We start from the raw sequence: 23,121 nt of genomic DNA on the forward strand, positions 1-23,121 counted from the left end.
AATTTTTAATTATTAATACGTATGACCTAAAAGACTATGGATTAATACCACGACAGTATGAGAAATCTATGACATTGTCGTCTGCTACTAGTGAGTGAGCCGATCCAGATTAGAGCCAAAATGGGCAAGACGAGATCGGTCTAACAAAAAAAAGATTTCTTTACCAAACAAAACCAGTTATAGAGCATACAGAATTGACAGTATCAAAAAACGTATAAAATACGGGGCAAATGTATACGTTTACAGGAGTGAAAATGATATGGGGCAGCAGACAATCCAGTTATTTGTGTCAGAGGTCAGCAACCGAAACTGTTGGAAGACTAAATACAAAAGGTCTGGAGCTGCAAAAAAAAAAGCCCTTTTTTTTAAAAAAAAAAAAACAAGATTGTATGTTTTGTGATTGTAGTCCTGCAGGAACCAAATTTGAAAATATATATTTGCTCCCCCCCACCCCCTCCTCTTCTTTTTCTGTTTCCTAGCAATTTTGAAAAAGATCCAGGGTGACACTAGGGTGACGATTAAGAGCCTTGTTCTGCTCCTGGGCCGCAGGTTTCTGACCCGCAACCTAACTCATGATTAAGGTGTGAAGCAGCACCACATACCTACCAACACTATAGTTTAACTCCACTTAAAAAAGGCCTGACGATTAAAAAAATTTAAAGAAAACAAAATACACTCACTCACATGTTTGTTTCTTAAATATTTCGGAGACGTATCGTGTCCCGCACATAAAAATATAATACGCGATCACATCTACTGCTTTTTAAAAATCACCTGGATGGTGGCACACACACACGCACAAGCGCACACGCTATCCACACCAGCCAATGGAAACATTGGAGGAAATAAATGGGAGGGTTCAAATCAAACATGTTTAAAAAAAAAAGGAAACAAAGTGCTCCTTATTCTCCAACTTTCCACAAAGTACGAAGGAAAATAAAGTGTCGAGCTGACGCAACCACTTAAAAACCACCAAACGGCTTCTCGTGTCTGTTACACGCACACACAAGCATCATTAAGCCCCCAACCTTCCAGTGTGTGTTGATGAGACAACAGTCCACATGACGGCTGACAAGCAGCATGCGTTGGTGTGTCTGTTTGTGCGAGACACTAAAACCAGCCAGATGTGCAGTGGCCATTGCGCTACGCTAACAGGATTTTAGCAGCGACGGCCCAAGTTATCATCGCACTTCGCGTGAAGACGACAAGCGCAAGATCAGAGAGGTTGAAGGTCATAAAAGACGCGTAGGCGGGGCTAATCGACACCTTTTACTTCCTGCCACATTTAACTGTCACAGGCTTACCCGCAATGGTTCTGAGGGATTCCACGGCTTTCCCAGAATGCCAGGGGGCCGAGTTGGCAGCGGCCATCTGCTTTCAATTGAGGAGGAAGTGGCGTTCGGTAGAGGAAGGTGAGAGGTCGACGTTCCAATCAAGCCTGTGAGGTTGGCAAATCTGTGCTTTTTTATATAAGTACACTACCGTTCAAAAGTTTGAGGTCGCTTGGATATGTCCTCATTTTTGAAGAAAAGCACTATTTCTTTCAATCAGAAATACACCCCATACATTGTTACTGTGGTAAAAGATTTTTAATGCAATATCTACATAGGTGTATCGAGGCACATTTCCAGCAACCGGATTTCAAGGGTCCTAATTGCAAATTTTGTTGGCCAGTTGTGTAGAACACTAATTAGAAAACCCTTGTGAAATGTTGTGAGTACAGCTGAAAACAGTTTAGCTGGTTAAAGAAGCTATTAAACTGACCTTTCATTCAGATAGTTGAGTATCTGGAGCATCACATTTGTGGGTGTGTTTAAACTTTCAAACTTGTCTGAAAAAAGAAAAGTTTCAATAAAAAATAACAGTCTATACTTGTTTAAAGAAATGAAGGCTATTCCATGCGAAAAATCTCCCACAATGGTGTGTACTTATCCCTTTTGAGAAGAGCACAGTCTCTTACTAGAGTAGAAAGAGAAGTAGGAGGCAGAACCAAGCAAGAAGACAACTGCTTTAGAGTCTAGTCAGACAAATAGACGCCTTCCGGGTCCTCGGCTAGCAGCTTCATTAAATAGTACCCACAAAACACCAGTATCAACATTTATGGGAAAGAGGCAACGCCAAAATGCTGGCCTTCAAGGCAGAGTTGAAAATAATAAAAAAAAAAAATTCTGAGACTGGTCGACCAAAGGAAGAGATAATCGGCGACAGAGCACAGACAATAGACAACTCATTTGGTAAATAAAAGTGCAACTTTTTCAAGAAAATAAAATAATCTGGGCGACCCCAAAATTTTGAACGGTAGTATGCATATGTCAAGTCAAGTCAAGTCAAGTATGTTTGAATTTTAACCAAGCCAGGGCTCGAGGTCAGGAAGTCCACAGAGTTTCAAGTCCAGCAACATCTGAGCCAAGGCTTTTCCCTGCAGGAGGTAACACACACACAAACCCACACACAAATGCATGCTGATTGACAGCCACCTGGTGTGTGCATGAACGAGTGTGTGTGTGTGCTTTACCTGGGGGTCACTGCGCAGGGACGCCACCCCTCCCCCACCCAGGGAATTCTTCAGGACAAAATTAAGGCCATTGATACCTGGAAGAGTGTATCTGGTACGCACAAAAACAGGCTGTTAGCATGCAGCACAACCGCCCGCATTGTCGTTACTTTAACCAGACTTCAATGCGCACTAATGAAGCGCCTGGGGCTGCCATGTTGCATTTCATGGCCTCTTTTACGGCTCTGCAAATGAGCTGATTGCTAACACGTGTGTAGTGCGATGGTAAGCAGCAGTGGTATGGTTAGGAAATACTAATACAGTGATTCCTCGTTTATCGCAGTTAATAGGGACCAGAACCCCCCACTGTGATATGCGACAAGCAGAGTTGCCCCCACCCCTTCATTTTAAACATGCGCTCAGCCGTCCCCCGGGGTTAATGGATCACAGCTGCATGGGTGCTGATAATTTCAGCTGGAAAGAAAAGGAAAAGAAAGCCACCCTGTGTGACACAAATTTGCTCAATCAGTCTTTGCTTTCAGCATTAGTTGACCGGGGTAATGGATCACTACTGCACAGGTGCTGTTCATTTTAGCCAGGAAGAATGGCAAAAAAACAGACAGGATTTGCTCTCTTGGTTTCCGCTCTCAGCAATAGCTGACTGGGGATAAAGGATCACTAATGCACAGGTGCTGGAAAGAACACAAAAAGTAAGCTGCCCTTAGTGACACAAAGCTACTCTTGGCTTCCGCTCTTAGCAATATTTGATTGGGGAAAACAGATCGCGGCCGCCCCAGTGCGGTTCTTTTTAGGCGGAAATAATGATAGATTTTTCCTGTTTATTTTGTCTTTCTTTCCCTCCCTTTTTTCTTCTTCCGTTTTTCTTTTCTTCTTTCGTTTCCTTTAAATTTCTTCTTTTCTTTGTCATTATTTTGTCCTTCTTTTTTCCATTTTTCTTTATTTTTTTCCTTTTCTTTTATTGTTTTCCCCCTCTTTTTTGTTATTTTTCGCATTTTCCAATCCCCCTCTTTTTTGCTCTCACAAGGCTGGCCCCAAAAAATGACCAGAAAACCGGTTACTTTGAGTCTCTGTAGTTTGTGTTCTGCCTGGTGCTTTTTAGTACTTGTTTTTTAGTTGCCTTATACAATACAGTGAGATCTAGTGTTCAAATATTACGTACTGTTCCTTGAAGCACACAAGTTGAATCAGTAACCCTAGATGAGTATCTAGTTTTGGAGGAACGCTTTGCCGTTTTCGGCGCTCCCAACATAAACAGTGGCGCCTTTCAGTGCCAAGATTCCGTGTGGTGGTGACGGGAAACATTTGGGACCAATTAGAAGCAGAACATCCACAGCCCCAAGCTAGTCATCTGCTTTGTCATGACGGGTCACGGCGATTTGGTAATGTTTTTGGGGTAGCAAAAGCGCTAACTGTGGCCTGCTAGCAAAAGCGCTCACCGTGTCACTGCGCCGTGCAGGCCCGGTGGGAAGAGGTGGGCCAGGTAGTCCTCCACGGCATTGGAAGTCAGGTGTTTCTTGAGGTAGGGGAAGAGGCGAGGGTCTCGAGCAATCACACCTGCGTGGAGCTAACGGTTAGCTTAATCTCATCGCAGCGTAAGATCAGCCCAGATTACCAATATTAGCAGAGTCTCCTTTGTCGCCGCTTCTGGCATATGCTAGTTCTTGCAGCGAGTAGCTGTGCGACCCGCCGGGAAGATCTGCAACGGCAACATATATCACAACAGAAGCAAACTCTTTAAAAGTACACGGGAAAAAAATGCCTGCATTGTGGAACAGCAGTTTCAATTTTCTAATTTACCACATTTCCCGCTCTATAAGGTGCCCCCCTAAAACAGTATTTTGTGATATTTTTCCTCATATATAGGGCGCACCAGACTTTAAGGCGAATGGAATTCAAACAAGAGTAAGGTCTACGGTCACACAAAAAATAAAAAGTATTGTATTTGAAATAAGTCGGACAATATCACTGCTCACAATTGCATACAATTGCACAACATTGGTTGTAATGGGAATCAGACCCAGATTGCGGTGTGGAGTTTGCCGGATCCTATCCACTATAACACTAGGGATACAGACGGCATATGAAAAGGCATTAGGTTTTATATCACTATCACACTATTTATTTATTGTTAGTGTTATTATTATTGGGCCAAGCCGCGAGAATATTGTCAGATATAAAACCGGTCTGTGGTACCAATAAATCACAGTATAGTATTGTATTGCTAACTCATATATATATATATATATATATATATATATATATATATATATATATATATATATATATATATATAATTTATATATATATGTATATCCATTATCTGCACCGCTTATCCTCAGTGAGTTGCGGGGGTGCTGGAGCCTATCCCATCCATTTTTGAGCAGTGGGCAGGGGACACCCTGAACTGGTTGCAAGCCGCAGGGCACACAGAGACCGACAATTCACTCGCTCATTCACACCTATGGATAATTTGGACCAGCCAATTAACCTGACATGCAAGTTTTTGAAATGTGGTAAGAAACTGGAGTGCCCCCAGGAAACCCAAACAAACACGGAGAGAACATGCAAACTCCACACAAGGAGGTTCGATCTCATGACCTCAGAACTGTGCCACACATGCGCTGACCACTGAACCGCTGTGTTGATATCATATACACTGGGACCTCGCTACTTCGCGCTTCGACGTTCACGGATTCAGAGCTTCACGGGCCTAAAAAATAATAATAATAAAATAAAATAAAAAAATAAAAAAAAAAAAATATATATTTTCTTTTTTTTAAAAGCATTTTTGAAGGGACGTAGCTACTTCGTGGTTCCATGTTCGCAGGTTCAGAGCTTCGCAGGTCAAAAAAAATAAAAAAATAAAAAATAAAAGAATAAAAAATAAATAAATAATTTATTTTTTTTTAAGCATTTTTGAAGGGGCGTCGCTACTTCGTGGTTCCACATTTGCAGGTTCAGAGCTTCGCAGGTCTAAAAAAATAATAATAATGAAATAAAATAAATAAAATAAAAAAAAGAAAAAAAAAAGTGGGGTTTTTTTAAGCATTTTTGAAGGGGTGTCGCTACTTCGTGGTTCCACGTTCGCGGGTTCAGAGCTTCACAGGTCTAAAAAATAATAATAATAGAATAAAATAATAATAAATAAATAAATTTAAATTATTATTATTTTTTAAGCATTTTTGAAGAAGCGTCGCTACTTCGCAGATTTTCACTTTTCGCGGGTGGTTTTGGTCCCCATTAACCGGGTCTAAATATATATATATATATATATATATATATATATATATATATATATATATACTGGACTGTCTCAGAAAATTAGAATATTGTGATAAAGTTCTTTATTTTCTGTAATGCAATTAAAAAAACAAAAATGTCATACATTCTGGATTCATTACACATCAACTGAACTATTTCAAGCCTTTTATTATTTGAATATTGTTGAATTTGGCCTACAGCTTAAGAAAACTCAAAAATCCTATCTCAAAATATTAGAATATCATGAAAAAGTATACAAGTAGGCTATTCAACTAATCACCTGAATCATCTAATTAACTCGGAACACCTTGCGAGGTTTCCTGAGCCTTAAAAACACTCAGCTTGGTTCAGTAAACTAAATCACAAGTATGGGGAAGACTGCTGATCTGACTGCTGTCCAGAGGACCATCATTGATACCCTCCATCAGGAGGGTAAGACACAAAAAGAAATTTCTCAAAGAGCAGGCTGTTCACAGAGTGCAGTTTCAAAGCATATCCACAAAAAGTCTGTTGGAAGGGAAAAATGTGGCCGGAAACGCTGCACAACCAAGAGAGATGACCGCAGCCTTAACAAAATTGTGAACAAGAGCCGCTTCCAGAATTTGGGGGAGCTTCAAAGACAGTGGGCTGAAGCTGGAGTCCAGGTATCAAAAGCCACAGTTCACAGACGTGTCCGGGAAATGGGCTACAATAGCCGTATTCCCATGGTCAAGCCACTTCTGAACTCAAGACAACGGAAGAAGCGTCTGACTTGGGCTATGGAGAAGAAGCACTGGACAGTTGCAGAGTGGTCCAAAGTCCTCTTTTCAAACGAAAGCAAGTTTTGCATTTCATTTGGAAGTCAAGGCGCCAGAGTCTGGAGAAAGGCTGGAGAGGAGCAAAATCCAAGTTGCTTGAAATCCAGTGTGAAGTTCCCACAGTCAGCAATGGTTTGGGGAGCCATGTCAGCTGCTGGTGTTGGTCCACTGTGTTTAATCAAGTCCAGAGTAAATGCAACTGTGTACCAAGAGATTTTAGAGCACTACATGCTTCCATCTGCTGAAAAGCTCTATGGAGATGAGGATTTCATTTTCCAGCATGATCTGGCACCTGCCCACAGTGCCAAAACCACCAGTAACTGGTGCACTGACCATGGCATCACTATCCTTGATTGGCCTGCTAATTCCCCTGACCTGAACCCCATCGAGAATTTGTGGGGTATAGTTAAGAAGAAGATGAAAGACACCAGACCTACAAATGCAAATGAGCTGAAGGCCGCTATCGAAGCATCCTGGGCATCAATAACACCTCAGCAATGCCACAGGCTGATTGCCTCCATGCAACGCCGGATTGATGCAGTAATCCGTGCAAAAGGATTCCCAACCAAGTACTGAGTGCATCAATGGACATTTTCAAATGTTTGATTTAGTTTTGCTGTTATAAAATTATTTTTTTACTTGGTCTGAGGAAGTATTCTAATATTTTGAGATAGGATTTTTGAGTTTTCTTAAGCTGTAGGCCAAATTCAGTAATATTAAAATAATAAAAGGCTTGAAATAGTTCAGTTGATGTGTAATGAATCCAGAATGTATGACATTTTTGTTTTTTCAATTGCATTACAGAAAATAAAGAACTTTATCACAATATTCTAATTTTCTGAGACAGTCCAGTATATATATTTATATATATTTATTTTTTTAAGGTGCGCCGCTACTTTGCGGATTTTCACTTATCGCAGGTGGTTTTGGTCCCCATGAACCGCGATAGCCGAGGTCCTACTGTGTATATATATATATATATATATATATATATATGGTATTATGCAAAAACATGTACTACTTTCTCACATTTTGCATGTTTTAGAATTTGGGTGTCCCCATACTTCTGCTGTGGTATATGGTCCAATTTTCAAGCCTTCAGAATGACAGACATTTTCTCAACTCTTAAAAAAAATCCGTCAATGATGGTAAATTGTTGGTTAAGACACAGAAATATAAATTATGTAAATGATTATATATATATATATATATATATATATATATATATATATATATATAGGTACTCAATTTGTAGTTTTCTGTCAATAAATATTTCAATCATGGCCCCACATGGGGTTTTGGGGTTTTTAAGGGTTATTGTTCTATCTTCGTTATTCATTATCCATTATCCGTTATCGGTCAGTTCATAATACGCTACAAAGCCTAGGAGCCGGGACACTTACTCTCAGCCAAAAGGCCAAGCTAAGGTCCTAGCCCTAAAGCCTTCCTGCGATCATTGCGAATGCACCGTTCCCGGAGGTACTGCAATACCGGGTGAGAAAATAATGGAGTGACATTAGCTGTGATATACTCAACAACGTGGTACCATGGGTTAAAAAAAAAGAAAAAAGAAGCCTTTACCCATGTCACCCATATCCCCAGTGGTGTAGAGGTTAAATTTCGGTGCTCTCACCGCTGCAATCTGATTTTGATTCTCATTGCATCCAATGTTGTGCGAACATTGTCTACAATATATTTCAACTGATTAATCATTTCTCAAATATGGTAATATATTAGCGTAAGAACTCAGGCATACTGCACACCTAAACTTTTAGTTCTTTTTGGCATTAAAAAAGGGCATCTCACACAAATAAATGCAATATAAGCACAAAAAAACTGTGCGACCCATTAGTTAATTTTGTGATGTGGTGTATGTTGCAAATACATGTAAATAAATACCCAAAAATCATGTGGAAAAATTGAGAGCACGCTGGACATACGCCATCTGCAGGTCACTCTGGCAATTGCAAGCTGATGATCTCTTACCTGCATCCAGTTCTTCCTCTGCACACGAGAGAGGGATTTCCTCCTCAGACTTGTCAGGTTTCGCCTCTGAAATAGATTCCACCCATTGTCCGTCCACGTGGATGTCGAGCTTTAGTTGTGACTTGGGGTGGTAGAAGAAGAGTGGTTTCAGGACGGGCGAGCTTGGAAGACAACGCCAAGGTCAATGATCGGGAAAAAAATATAAGAAAGGAAAAGGGTAGAAGGCGACTCACACTCGGGGACGCCCACCCACAATGCCGCACAGTCCAGGCGCTGCAAACAATGTTTGAAAGGCACTAGTTGGATTTCTTTTTTTTTTTTTTTTTGCAAAATGTTTGACGAAAGTACCCATGCCAGTGCCGGCGGGCGCGATCTCCCTGGAGAAGACCTCCAGTGCCTTCTTGTCTTTGTGGTGGACCGCCAACCACAGGACTGCCTCCCTAGCCTCCTGCGCGGCCAGGATGTTAGCCTGAATGGCGTTTTAAGGTCAAATGTGGAGGTCTCACTTTGTCTGATCCGCTGGCACCATACGTGTCCTCCGCTCCAAGTACTTGGATGTTGACAGCAGTGAAGTCCTCCAGTTTCAAATGTTTGAATATGCGCTTTGTCCTGCAAAAAGAAAATACACAAAATACAGTTAAGAACATTCATCTCTGGGTGGCAAATCAGGATCAATCTAAAATGCACTGTAGCTATTAAAGAATTACCCCCAGTTTTACCCCCACTGTAATCCCTCAAGACTGAAATGTGCGTGGCCATGTTCCAATCAATTAACCATCCATTAAAATGTATTTTTAATTTTTAAGCAATGAATTGCAACTCAAAGTGCTGTATAAAAACATTCAACGTACAAGAAAATAGGATTCCAATATCGCTGTCTACCACACTGTAAAGCGCTTTGGGAAGTCTTGACTTGAAAAGCGCTATATAAATGCAGATCATTTCATTTCATATTGCTGAGATCAGGTGGAGAGAGCATAAATTTGGATTGTGCATGGTGGCTCCTTTTTCTTTTCTTTCAGTCTTTCCACCTAAAATGAACTGCACCCGTACGACTGTGACCATTCATGCTTGATCGCCTATTGCTGCGTGCGGAGGGTGCACTTTTGTCCGGCCTCACGTTTCTTTTTCGCCATTCTGTCCGCCCCAAAAAATGTTTACGCACATGCGGCTGCAATTCTTTATCCTTGACCGCATATTGGAGCGAGTGGGGACAGACAGAGCACACTTTTGTCGGGACTGGCGGCTCATTTCTTGCCGTTATTGCCGCCTACAATGGACTTCACTCGTGCAACCGTTATCCGATTATCCAAGATCCAATATTGCTACGAGCGGGGAACAGCAGAATCACTTTTGTTGGTAGACGTGGATTTCCTGATATGAAAAGCATGCTTGTGGTGGTGATCCATTATGCCTGCTAACTATGGCTCAGAGCAGCGGCCAACAGAGCACATTTTTAGGGGGTCGGACTGCTGACGGGTGCCACTGTTGTCTTCTTACAATAAATTTCACTGTTTTGGCCACGATCCTGTATTCCCAGTTGCCTTTCCTTGAAACGGGGGCCGAGACAACATATTTGTGTCATGTGCAGCCATGATCCATTACCCCCGGTGGAATCTTGCTAAGAGCAGAGGCCGACAGAGAGCTTTTTTCCTTCATTTTGGGCCGCTGTAGCCTGCCTAGAATGAACTGCACAGTTTGAGCTATAATCCATCAACCCCAGTAAACTACTGCTGAGATCGAAGGACCAAGAGAGATCATTTGTGTCTGTGGCTGTTTTCTCCCCGTTCTTTCCACCTAAATTTCGCAGCATCTATGTTGCTGCAATCCATTAGCCCCAGACAACTACTGCTGCAAGAAGGGGCTGTCAAAAATTAAGCTAACCCAAAATTTTTACATATCAAAGGGGGTCCTCATTGACTGCAACAAATGAGGGGTCAGAGTATTCCTATTTTTGTGACAAACCTTTTGATGATGCTCTCTGCAGTCCTGCGAGCTTTTTCCGCCGCTCTCGGACCCCCGAGCGGACACACGGCGGTGGCGCGAAAGCCATCCATGTAAGTGGCGCACACCTGCAGAAAATGCTGGTTAAGAAGGCCCAGCTTGCCTTCAACTTAATGGCTCACCTTGTAGTCACGTGGCGAAGCAGAGCCTTTGGCGCCGCTCACCTTCACAGCACCGCCCTCAATACCTACAAAACACACCGCTGTCTTCAAAAATTGTTGGGACTAACAACTTACAAAGTTTGACAAAGAATTCCTTTTCTCGGTAATGAGTACAGTAATGCGTTATTAATATAAACTCCAAACTCTACTGTCGTTACTACATGGTGTATTATTGTGTTATTCCTTGGTTAATATATGCAGATCATGAGTAACAGTATCCTCTCATTTCTAAATATTCTGGCATTATTAATTTTGTCATATACAACCCTTGATCTGACAGCAACATAATATGGAGGGTGGGTAGGTTTATATTTACCTACAAAATACAGTATGGGGAGGCCGATTTTCTTCTTGCAGATATATTATCCCTGACATACAGTATATACTTTCATCCAAGCTGAATTTACAACTTTAAAATAAGATAAAAAAACACTAATTAGGGGGTCAGCCTATGTGCGAATATTTGGATGTGTGTCACAAGTAGCGAATGGTAGGCAGCGTGTAGGGGACTAGGCATGGGTTATACAGGAGTATCAAACCAACAGGAAATCAATGGGGCAAACGTGAGCAGAGAATTGGCGGTCAAAGTGTGTTGATTATTTTTACCGGTAAAAATATTTTTATGCCTGGAGAAAAAAAAAACAACGTCTTGGACAGTACCCTGAAATAAAGACGAAGAGAAGTGGTGTGAAGCCTGGAGACAAATGGATATGGAATGTCTCGGATAAGTGTTTGTTTGCAAGCTCTAAAAATTTCACAAGCTAAGGAACATGAAAGGTTCACTGCTTCCACGGGTTAGTGTGCATGCTTTCTTTTTCTCTTATTATGTGGCTATTTTAAAGCAGTTTAAGGGGGTCGGGTTCTATGGGAGTATTTACGGTAATTTGTAAATGGTCACTTTCGAGAGACGCTACTTTTAGTTGTAAGTAAGTTTGAGGATAATGCAACTATTTTCTAAATGAAGAAACTAATAACTGTAACCAATTATATTTTTTTCAGTAACGCACCCAACGGTGTCTTCAAAAGTTGGACTTTAAGATGAAAGCGGAAAACATACCAGGCACTTCCTGTATATGTACATTGCTGAAATCGCAAACGACGTCAGGCAGCACGTATCGCCGCGGATCGCCAATCTCGTACACAAGTTGCTCTGCCACGGTGCCAAATGAAACCAGGCCGCCCGTCTTGGGTGGTTTAGAAAGAACAAACGTGCCGTCGGCCGAGCATTCCACCACCGGGAAGCCGATGTTGTCCCTGCGAGAGGTCATCGAGGTTTAGCGAGGCAGGGCCTTTCTGGGGGAGGAGGTGCTCTTACCAGTCAGGGACGCGGTGCCAGTCAGTGAAGATACCGCCCGTGCTTTGGGCACCGCACTCGATCAGGTGGCCTGCGAGGCTGGACCGATTCGCAAAAAGTCAGTGCGTCCAAAAAATCCTCCAAGAAAAAAATAATCTAAAATAATCTACCGTAAAATTCTGACAATAAGCCGCGACTTTTTTCCCAAGCTTTCAATCCTGCAGCCTATGCAATGATGCGGCTAATTTATGAAATTCCTCTAACGCCCGCCAGGGGCGCCCGGCAGTAAATCTAAGAGACAGGTGTATATGTGTCCAGGAAGACGCAAAAGGAATGTAAATTTCGCACTTTGTGCATTAATAAATTGCATGAACAGCCCTCATCATGGAAAAGGGGTCGATCGAAAGGGGATCATTAACTACCATATTGGGAATAATTTTACAGGTCTGTTTATTTGTAAACAGAAATAACGTGGAGAAACGAACAAACGAACATCCAACGAAGCAGAAATGTTTAAGGGGGATTCCTATTCATCCGTCGACATTATCATGTGTTTTGGAGTAAATATTTTACATGGTCGGATTCTATGGATGGTCCTTGATGTAACGAAGCCAAAAGTTGAAGACGGCCAGGGGACTTATTGGTGAGTTACCCCGGCCTCATAGTTTTCGTGTATTTTGTTTCAGACTGATGGTGACGTTTCTCTGATGAGTATATTTAAAATTGTCATCATATTGAATCCTAAGAATTTAAGCTTACCAATGATATGTAGCATGACATAGTTAAGTGACTGGTAGCTCATACTGTAATCTACATTTAACGTGCCTTATCTTATGGTGCACCGTGTGTAAGGAAATTATATGACCAAAGACCATTTTTTGGGGGTGCATCTTGTGATGTACCATTTACATCCATCCATACATACATACATTAAAAAAAAGAAAATATAAAAAATGAAAATCCCTACCTAATAAACAAGATAAAAACACTATTGCTAATAATAACAATAATATTAATTTCATTTTAAAAAGTACAAGTGACCCTTTCCCCAAATTAAAACATAAATAAAATACCGTGTTTTCCGCACTATAAGGCGCACATAAAATCTGTTTTTTTTTAAAAAAAGCTGACTATAATCTGGTGCGCCTTATATATGGATCAATATTGAATTGCAAGGTCTCACAACTAAGAGAAGCAGCCACTGACTCCATTTTTCGCGTAGAAGAAGAAGTGCGCTGTGCATACTGGGAAATATTAAATAACGATTCGCTTTTATTTGTGCATTTGTATAAAGACCCTGAAATGGCTCCTATTAAGAGACACGCTTACAACGCAGAGTGTTGAGAGTCACGCAGTAGAACACGGAAATAGAGCAGCAGCGAGAGAGTTTAACATTAATGAATCGATAGTGCGGAAGTGGAGGAAGCATGAGGATAAGCTGTGCCAAGTAAGGAAGACTAAACAAAGTTTCCGTGGCAATAAAGCAAGATGGCCACAGTTAGAGGACACACTTGAAAAGTGGGTTGTTGAACAAAGAGCAGCAAGTAGAAGTGTCAGTAAAATAACTATTCGAATGAAGGTAACAGCGCTGGCACGGGAACTTAACATTAAAGAATTCAGAGGTGGTCCTACTTGGTGTGTGTTTACGTTTTACATTTTACAGTTATTATGTTATTGCTTTATTGTTATTGTTTTGCACTTGTTGTTTTTGCACATTACGAGTGTCACTATATTGCGATTGCACTAACGTTTAATTTACCATAACAGTATCAGACGGCGGCGCAGTGGTTAGCGCTTGTGCGGCACAGTTCATGTCATGGGAACCTGTCGTGGGTTCAAATCCAGCTCCAGACTTTCTGTGCGGAGTTTGTATGTTCTCCCCGTGCTTGCGTGGGTTTCCTCCGGGCACTCCGGTTTCCTCCCACATTCCAAAGACATGCATTTTCAGGTGAATTGGCCGGTCCAAATTGTCCCTAGGTGTGAATGAGCGAATGAGTTGTCTGTCCCTGTGTGCCCTGCGATTGGCTGGCAACCAGTTCAGGGTGTCCACTGCCCGATGATTGCTGGGATGGGCTCCAGCCCCCCCGCGACCCTACTGAGGATAAGCGGTACGGCTAATGAGATGAGAGTATCAGACGGTTTTTTGCGTGTTGACTAAATGGGGGAAAAGTAAAATGTTATGCCTTGCTGTTGTTCAAAGATGTTAAAGATGTGTCACGAAAATGCTTTACCTCAGAAAAAATAATAAAACAGCTGTTTATTCATTTTGGGAGTGAATGGAGTTGTGGAAAGCTTGTTTGTTTATCTATTAATAAAGTTTGACTGACTTATCTGACTGTTTTGTTGACATTCCCTTTAGCGCGGCACCATCTAATGGTTGCATAACTTAACTACATCCTCTACTGTAGCCAAGTCAAGTCACATTTATTTATATAGCCCTTAATCACAAAAATGTCTCGAAGGACTGCACAGGATTACAATTACAAAATTGCACAATTACCTGATCTTAAACCAGCATACCCTTTTAGCGCCTTATAATGCGGTGCGCCTTATGTATGGAAAACGTTTTAAAATATATCATTCATTGAAGGTGCGCCTTATAACACGGTGCGCCTTGTAGTGCGGAAAATACGGTAAATACAATTTAAATAAAATTTCAAAAACGAAAACATGTAATAATAACTAACAAAGAAAACATGAAGAAAATAATTTAATTAAAAAACAAAGATTTAAATCCACGAGTCAGCAAGTCAGGTTTTCTCACCTTCCGGCAGCCAGCAGGTCCAAGTCACCTGTTCCCCATCCAAACTGTGTGATAAATTTAGAACCCAATCAACATGGAGCTGTGTGTTATTGTGCCAACAATTTAAAAAAAAAACAAAAAAAAAACTTGAGTGCATACACTGTGCATGAGAGGCCCAAGAGCGAGGGCACTGTCCACGCATCGGCCTGTTACTACAATATCAGCACCATGGTCCAGACAACGACGGATGGGCAGCGATCTGCACAGATTCCCACATAAATGGTTTGCCACGTTGATATCGCTTACAATGTATCTTGTATTCTATTTTAAAGTGCACGTCATAAAGAGGGGGTGGTACGCCAGCTTCACTTACCCGAGGTAGGCGTTCATGCTGTGCAGGGTTTTTGGCAGGGAGCGAGTGCTGCCGTCATCAACCGTTTTGACCTCAGTCAGGCGGCTCCTCTACGGAGATGGGTTGAAAAATCAATGAGTGCACTCATCTAAGAAAAAATAAGTCAGAGAGTAAATGCCTGAATGTTGTTACAGTAAAGTAACGTCAATTCCGGAAGACAAGACACTACTTTATTATACATTTTAAACGGGTTTTCAATTCAGCTAATCTTTTCTCTTTTCGCGAGGCAGATGGTCGTAAGGGTGTCAGCGGCGACTCCTGACGCGTCCCGGACCCTTCCCAGAGATCTCCCCAGCTGTAGTGCAAATCGGGGCCCCGCGTCGGCACAAAGCAACACAGTGTTTCACGATTAAGACACTCGTTTGAGGACTGTGTCTGCAGCGGCTAATATTAATTTAATTTTCATTAACATATACGTACAAGTGCCACAAAACATCCTCATAACAAAACTCGATGTACTATACGGACTAAAATTCAGAAACCCATACAATTACAACAGCTTGTAGACATGCTGAGCTATGCAACTGGTCTTAAGCTCTCCCATCTTTTGCGCACATGACAAAGTGATGGAGAAGAGACTAAGTATTGCTTCTAACACATAAAATACAGACGCCCCTCTACCTACTTAAAACTGTTAGACTTACACAAAACAGTAATTACAAACATTTTTTTCGGGATGTCAAAAAATATCCGGACATTGCTGTAAGTTAGATTTTGTATTGTGTGCACCTTTCTCCGAGTAGAGGACAGTACACAGGACAAAGACTAGGAACCTTCCAGTGGTGTCCTGCGAAGGGCTCTCTCCCAGGGGAGCCTTACTAATCCAACTCAATCAACTCACTCGCTCTCTTTTTCTTTCTTGGTCCTCTCTCCTTCTTTGTCTCTCCTTTTCTCTCTTCCCCCTTTACACACTTGTCTCTCATTTTCTCTATCCCTCTCTTTCCTACTCTCTCCCCACCTCTCTCACTCTCTTTTCCCCCTTTTACTCTGTCTGTCGTTCTCTCTTTCTATCTGTCCCTCTCTTTCTCTCTCTTCTACTCTCCTCTCTCTGTTCTTCTTAGGGCGGGCGACATCGAGAGCAACCCTGGCCCCCAGTCCAAATGCCAGTGGTGCTTTCGAACCGTTCGCTGCGATCACTACCCAATCACCTGTACTACCTGCCCACGGGGCTTCCATAAATCAGGCACCGGCCTGTCCGAACGTACTAAGGACTTCAGAGGCTTCGTATGCTTGGTTTGCTTGGGTCACACCCCGTCAGGCCTGGCGGCACAGGACCCCTTGGAGAACTACGGAGCCTCCCACAAGCGGGTCTAGCGCTACTAAGGATTACCAAAAGTTTGACCTCACTTTATTTATTTTTATAGAGCATTTTATTTTATGGAATTTTTTTTTTTTAGTACACAACTAAACAGGTTACTAATACAAGCCTTAAACATACTTATATAAACCTTAAACATACCTAATATAGCACTGAAGGAACTTACGAACAAATTCAACTTACGAACGATTGTCCGGAACCTAACTCGTGTATATATATATATATATATATATATATATATACACACACGAGTTAGGTTCCGGACAATATATATATGAAATGAAATGAAATGATCTGCATTTATATAGCGCTTTTTAAGTCAATGACTTCCCGCTTTACAATGTGTTCCACATTTCCCAATAGCGGCCTTGCAGCCATGTAAGGCGCTAACCTGCTTATTGGGGGTTCAGTGTCTTACCCAAAGACACTTCGACATGTAACACGGACGAGCCGGGATTCGAACTGGGATCCCTTGATCCCAAGACGAGCGCTCTACCTCCTGAGCTATATATATATATATATATATATATATATGTCACCTGATGTCAGACTAAAATCTTCAATCAGCTGACACTAGTTGTTAGAATGATTCCAAGCATTGATGTATTATTATACATTCAGTGTTGTTTTGAGAATGTTTTTGTCCCCCTTTTGCGGATTTGTCAAAGCCAATTTAATTAATATCGACCGTTGCGCTAGTTGATTAAGATTGACAGCAAACGAGTATCTTTTGTGTACTGGACATTTAGGCGCAGATCTATTTTTTCTTAAATGTAAAAAATGGAAGGGCAGCACGGCGGCGCAGTGGTTAGCGCATGTGCGGCACAGTTCAAGTCATGGGAATCTCCTACGTGGGTTCAAATCCAGCTCCAGACTTCCTGTGCGGAGTTTGTATGTTCTCCCCGTTGCGTGGGTTTCCTCCGGGCACTCCGGTTTCCTTCCACATTCCAAAAACATGTATGTCAGGTGAATTGGTCGGTCCAAATTGTCCCTAGGTGTGAATGAGCGAGTGAGTTGTCTGTCCCCGTGTGCCCTGCGATTGGCTGGCAACCAGTTCAGGGTGTCCCCTGCCCGATGATTGCTGGGATGAGCTCCAGCACCCCCGCGACCCTACTGAGGATAAGCGGTGCAGCTAATGAGATGAGATGAGGTAAAAAATGGACATGAATAGGTTCGTTCCTATGGCTGTTTAACCCTGCTTCTTACAATCTACTGTCTTGTCTACTACGGACAGACTGAAGAGATCTTTTCTTCCTCATGCCATGAGGCTCTTTAACTCTACCCGGCAGAGTAAAAGCCCACATTAAATTACACCCCCTACATTGCATATTACCGAATTTTATTGCAATATGTATTCTGTGTAGCACTATTTAGTTTTTCTATATAACACGCTACAGTGGGCATTTGCACGTCACACTGGGTATTTGTATATTGTATTATTTTTGCTTTATTATTGTATTGTTCTCAGCTCAGGGATGCTGCTGGAAATGTGAATTTCCTTGCGGGGATGAATAAAGTATCTATCTATCCATCTATCTATCTATCTATCTGGTGCGGGTTGTACAAAAACAAAGTTGAGTTTCTTCCTTAAATTTCAGCGATGCTGCTTTTATTCAGGTGCACTCTGTAGTTTGGAATTTAAGGTATGGTCTTCCCTAAATTTAGTCAGAATAGGTTAAAAATGACCAAAAAATAAAAAAATAAAAACTAACATATGAGTTAGGAGTAATTACAGTCAGTCAGTAAATAAGGAATAAGAGCTAATTTACCGAGTGATTATCACTTAAAATAAACATTTGTGTCTTACTTGGGTCATGAGGTCATCACCCGTCACCACGGCAACCTTGAGGCCCAAACCAGCCTTCTTGACTACTTCCTGTATTGCCGCTGCGCAAGCTAGCGGGTTCACGCCGCCTGCGTTACTGACCACGCGCACACCTAAGACCACACAAAGTACCTTCACATCAGAGCATTACAACATAGGGCCCCGGGCTGAATCAATGTCACTGACTAAATGAAATTGCCCCAAGAAACTATGCTGTGAGAAGCACAAGAAAAATATGATCTGCACCTTTAAAAATGTCGAGCAGTTTTCACACCCTCAATTCCAAGGCTTTACAGCAGTGGGTTTTACCGGGACTTGTAACGGGTACTGGGCCTTTTGGTAACGGGCCGTACAGAAAGAAACAATGCAGCCCTTCTTTTTACTGACACCTTATTTAAGTCATATATACATGCCTATTTTTCCCGCCCAAAAACCCTCGAAGTTTGGATGCGCGTTTTTTACGGTTTTACGGTGGTGTATTATCATATTTGAGCAATGAGATCAGTCAACAAATATTGCTGACCACATTTGTTCGGCGTTGGATGGACTGAGACTCGAACCCGGATCGTGGCGGACAGAGCGCTGAGTCCTAACCACCAAAGGAGCAATATGGGAAAGAGTTCAGCCAAAACAACATTGTACAACCTGGTACTGTATGTAAAAATAGTATGATGATGAGATAAAATCTAATACCCAGTACAGTACTTCTCACTATTTTTATTTTCATATTTTCACTACTTTTTGTATATTTTCATTTATTTTCATAGATTTAATACATTCAAATACAATCTCATACTTCTCGGTTCATTTTAGAGTTTTTTTTACATTTGATTTTTAGTACTTGTCAGTTCTTTTTCATACTATTTTATTCTTTTATTTTATAGTTTTTAGTACTTTCCGAATCGTTTTAATACATTTAGAAACTTTTCTGCACAATTTTAACTCCTTCACATTTGTTCTTTAAGTACTTCCCAGTACTATTTTGTACATTTTGCTGCTTCTCAGTACTTCATACGTTTCCGTAATATTTTATATTTTTTGATTTGTTTTATACTTATTCCATACTATTCAACAAATTGTAGTACTTTTAAGTATTTTTTTTTTCTACTGTATGATTTTTTTTCCTACTGTGTGGTTTCGGAAAGGAAAGGAACTACTGGCAGTATTACGATTATGTAAACGCACGCAATCATCTGTTTAAAGTTCTGGTGGGTATGCAAGCTTTCTGATTGCAACAGTTGGGTTAGACCTTTAATTTAACCATTGCTTGTTCATGTAAAAGTATTAAAATATCCAATTTCTCATATCCCTCATCAAGGATATTTTGATACTACAAAGAATTATGGGATTTTTAGTATTGAGACCAACGATACAAACTCCAGTAAACGCTTGCAAAAAAAAAATCCTCATTTGTAGTGATTGAAATTTGCGTTTTATTTTTTTCTCCCATCTAATATAGAGGATGCCTTAGTTGTAGCGATCTATTTATAGTGTAAGTCTATGTTTCTAGCTAGCCACGTACGTTTTAATTGGGTTATTGCCCACATTCAAACTTGGACAAGGTTGTCTGTCATGAAAGTGCCCCCAGGTTGCTATGAAAACAGCACACTCACCTTTCCTGTGGATGTCATGAATGGATGGCGCCAAGGCTGCCTGGACAAAGTCAGGAGCATATCCCAGGTTCTGCAAGACACAAATCAATTGAATACCTTCCTTTACTTTCTCGAACATGCACACTTACCGGCGCCTTGGCTTTAGCTGCTGTGAGGAGCGACATTGTAATCTCACTTAGATAATCAAACACCAAGTAGTCCAGTTTCCCGCCGTGAATCAGCTGAGGCACTGATGACACATATAAAACAGAATTAAGTTGCATGCTCAATTTGCTTTAGCTGTGTATGGAGTTTCAATAGTGGCAAAATTCTGAGCCACTGTTTACATCCATTTAACCTGCTGTCATAACCGATAAATAGGATGGGTTTGTTTTTGTTGAGTTTGATCCAGGAGTGATTTTAGGTTCAGCGCTTTGGGGGTGCCAAGCACCCAGAGTGTCTGGCTGGCTATTATTATTATTTTCATCTTCAGCAGAAAAGCTTCTAAATGTATTAAAAAGATTCAAAAGTACTAAAAACTATAAAATAAAAGAATAAAATAGTATGAAAAAGAACTGACAAGTACTAAAAATCAAATGTAAAAAAAAGTCTAAAATGAACCGGGAAGTATGAGATTGTATTTGAATGTATTAAAACTATGAAAATAAATGATAATATACAAAAAGTAGTGAAAATATGAAAATAAAAATAGTGAGAAGTACTGTACTGGGTATTAGATTTTATCTCACCATCATACTATTTTTACATACAGTACCAGGTTGTACAATGTTGTTTTGGCTGAACTTTAACAGATTTAGGATTATTCAACAATTTTCAGAAGAGTCACCATAATACACCAGAGCCTCTACAGACTCTGCTGCTATTCCACAAGTAACATTAGCGGAGTGAAAAGAGGAGCGGGGAGTGCGGCGAGAGCGCTGCTAGGAATCAAGTAAACTAAACCATTTTTAGGCAGTGGAGTATTTCTGACGCTGAATTTTTCACATTTATTTTGGTTTACTTTTTATCTAGCATTTTTCATCATATTTAAGCCTATCCTGTCCTTTATTAAGGAAAAGAGAGTTTTAACAATGCCATACTTTTGGGGGGTGCTTGGGCTGGTTACATCCATGCTGTGATCACTAAAATAAAGTCGCAATCTTGCTGCTCGTCCATACTTTGTGCTTATTTGAAATGTTACTATCGATCATCCACGATCATTCTCTGTCCATCGGCTGGTTCAAACTAACATATATTCTGCTTTTCTGCCCCAACAATGCGCGCGCAGCTTGGCTACCTCAAACTTGTTTACTAACACAGAGAGAGGTCTAAACAGCAATAAAATGCAACACAAACAGAGGTCAAACGACACTTAGGCAGAATTTTGGAACAAATGAAAAATCATCTACATAGACAGAATTTTGCCAGTAATGGAACTTAAAATGCACCTGAAGTGGCCGTGTCCCCCCAGAAACCAGAAGCGCAGCCGATGCGGACCGTCCCTTTGTCCCCACAAGTGTCGGTCAAGTGTCGGGTGTTCGTCAAGGAGCAGACAGGTGAGCGCGAGACACATTGTAACGGTCTTCCGCGACACAACAAGCATGCCAACATCCTCAACGCGGACGAACAAACAAGAAAATAAAAAAGAAGGAACAAAAAAATCTAATGGGTATAAAAATTGTTGAGTTTAAGTTGGAAATGGTACTTTACTTGAGACACTGCTCGTCTGTTTTCTTCTTCGTTTTGTCACGTAGCATGCTGAAACAAGAGAGTCCCCTGTGGCGGAAAGAAAAAGTGCATACAAGGTTTTTTTTTTTAAATAAGTTTATTGGAAAAATAAAAAGTATCAATGGTGCAAAAACACTGTACTGGAGTGCATTCTGAGTTCTCCAGTGCGGGTAGACACATCCAGCCAGGAGTGCAAAAAAAAAAGCAAAGTTGCGTTTTGAATATAATTTGCGTTATCATTTTGTCTTTTTTTTATGTTCACAGTAAAAAAAAAAGGGGGGGGGGGGGGGCATGTACATATTTAAAGGGAAAGTGGGTATGATTTGACCGCTAGAAGTTCCTGTATTATGAAGTGCAACCAAAAATTAGTGAGGCCGTTGGAGGGAGCTGAGGGTGATGATAGGAATGTCAAAGGAGACAAATCAAAGGTGGAGCCAAAAACAAGAGGAAGAACGTAACCATTCAGTTGACCCTGCCAGAACTAAAGTAGGACAATGTCATGATGTGATCTCATCACCAGATCTTCAGATCAAACTCACCTTTAGTGAGCCAAAGGCAGGGACCATAGGCCATGTCTTGCTAAAGCACATTGAGCGATGGAGTCGTCTCTCCGCCTCAGGGCTCCTTCCCTAGTGAAGGTTACGTCCTATGAAGTTGCCTCTGCAAGGAGAGGCCACCGTCTGGGATGAGACAAACACTGAATGACAGGAAGAGAGTGGAATGTGACCTAAAACCCTTTGTGCACCTGGGACCACGCCACTGGCCATTGGTATTTTCTTTCTAGCGTCAGGTCTCCGGGGGGCACTTTTGGGAGCATCGATAATTTTACAGGGGGGAAAATGGCGATCTGCTCTTTTCCACAACGCAAGTACTCCAAACACATGGTGATGACATCAGAAAACATTTCAGATGCCTTTTTGGAGGATAGGTTAGTCCATGCTATTGCTAATATTTTTTACAAGTTATAATTTATAACAGGACCAAAACAGGAGGTTTTCAATATTTATAATTCACTCACAAAATTTCAAAAGTCCTGAATTTATATATCAGAATTGATCACCAGAGAAAGTGAGGAGCTAGTTTCCTTTCAGCAGCATTGTCTATTCCAGAAGTGTCAAACTCATTTTAGTTAAGAGGCCACATGGTAGAAAAAAACACTCTCACGGGGACCAGACTAGTAAAATAATGGCATAAAAAAGTGTGCATTAGCTGTAGGGGAGGGCATCTTTTGGATGCTTGCAATTAAATGCTGATTATGATTAAGATGGGTGTAAGATTAGGTTATAAAACTATTCTTGTTTTTTTCCCCCTTCACTGAGATTTAATGTCTTGCAGTGATTATTAACTGTGACTGTTAAAAAAAGCACAATAACTGAAATAATTCCCACAACTGTTTATTTAACTCAGAGGAACATGCAAACTGGAAATGAACAAAAGAATAGCACACAAACACTAATTTAAGTGCAATTGGTTTTAAACTATTGA

The 23,121-nt window shown here is 41.0% G+C and overlaps 1 protein-coding gene across 1 annotated transcript; it reads right to left on the bottom strand.

Annotated features, from left to right (window-relative positions):
• Positions 1–445: 445 nt before the first annotated feature.
• Positions 446–21,646, bottom strand: LOC148356867 (uncharacterized). Its single transcript, XM_088347980.1, has 19 exons — positions 21,357–21,646; positions 20,058–20,158; positions 19,930–19,999; positions 18,299–18,429; positions 15,135–15,223; positions 14,921–15,020; positions 14,783–14,826; positions 12,040–12,117; positions 11,782–11,978; positions 10,686–10,750; positions 10,525–10,631; positions 9,066–9,168; positions 8,908–9,007; positions 8,793–8,832; positions 8,560–8,720; positions 4,128–4,211; positions 3,952–4,069; positions 2,516–2,606; positions 446–2,419 (listed from the first exon to the last, which is right to left on the bottom strand). The coding sequence occupies exons 1-19, from the start codon at positions 21,517–21,519 to the stop codon at positions 2,345–2,347; spliced, it is 1,917 nt and encodes a 638-aa protein (XP_088204106.1). The 5' UTR covers positions 21,520–21,646; the 3' UTR covers positions 446–2,344.
• Between the last annotated feature and the right edge of the window lie 1,475 nt (positions 21,647–23,121).

This window comes from Urocampus carinirostris, chromosome 11 (assembly GCF_059441175.1).
Source record: "Urocampus carinirostris isolate Australia breed hairy pipefish chromosome 11, RoL_Ucar_1.0, whole genome shotgun sequence".
NCBI lineage: Eukaryota > Metazoa > Chordata > Actinopteri > Syngnathiformes > Syngnathidae > Urocampus > Urocampus carinirostris.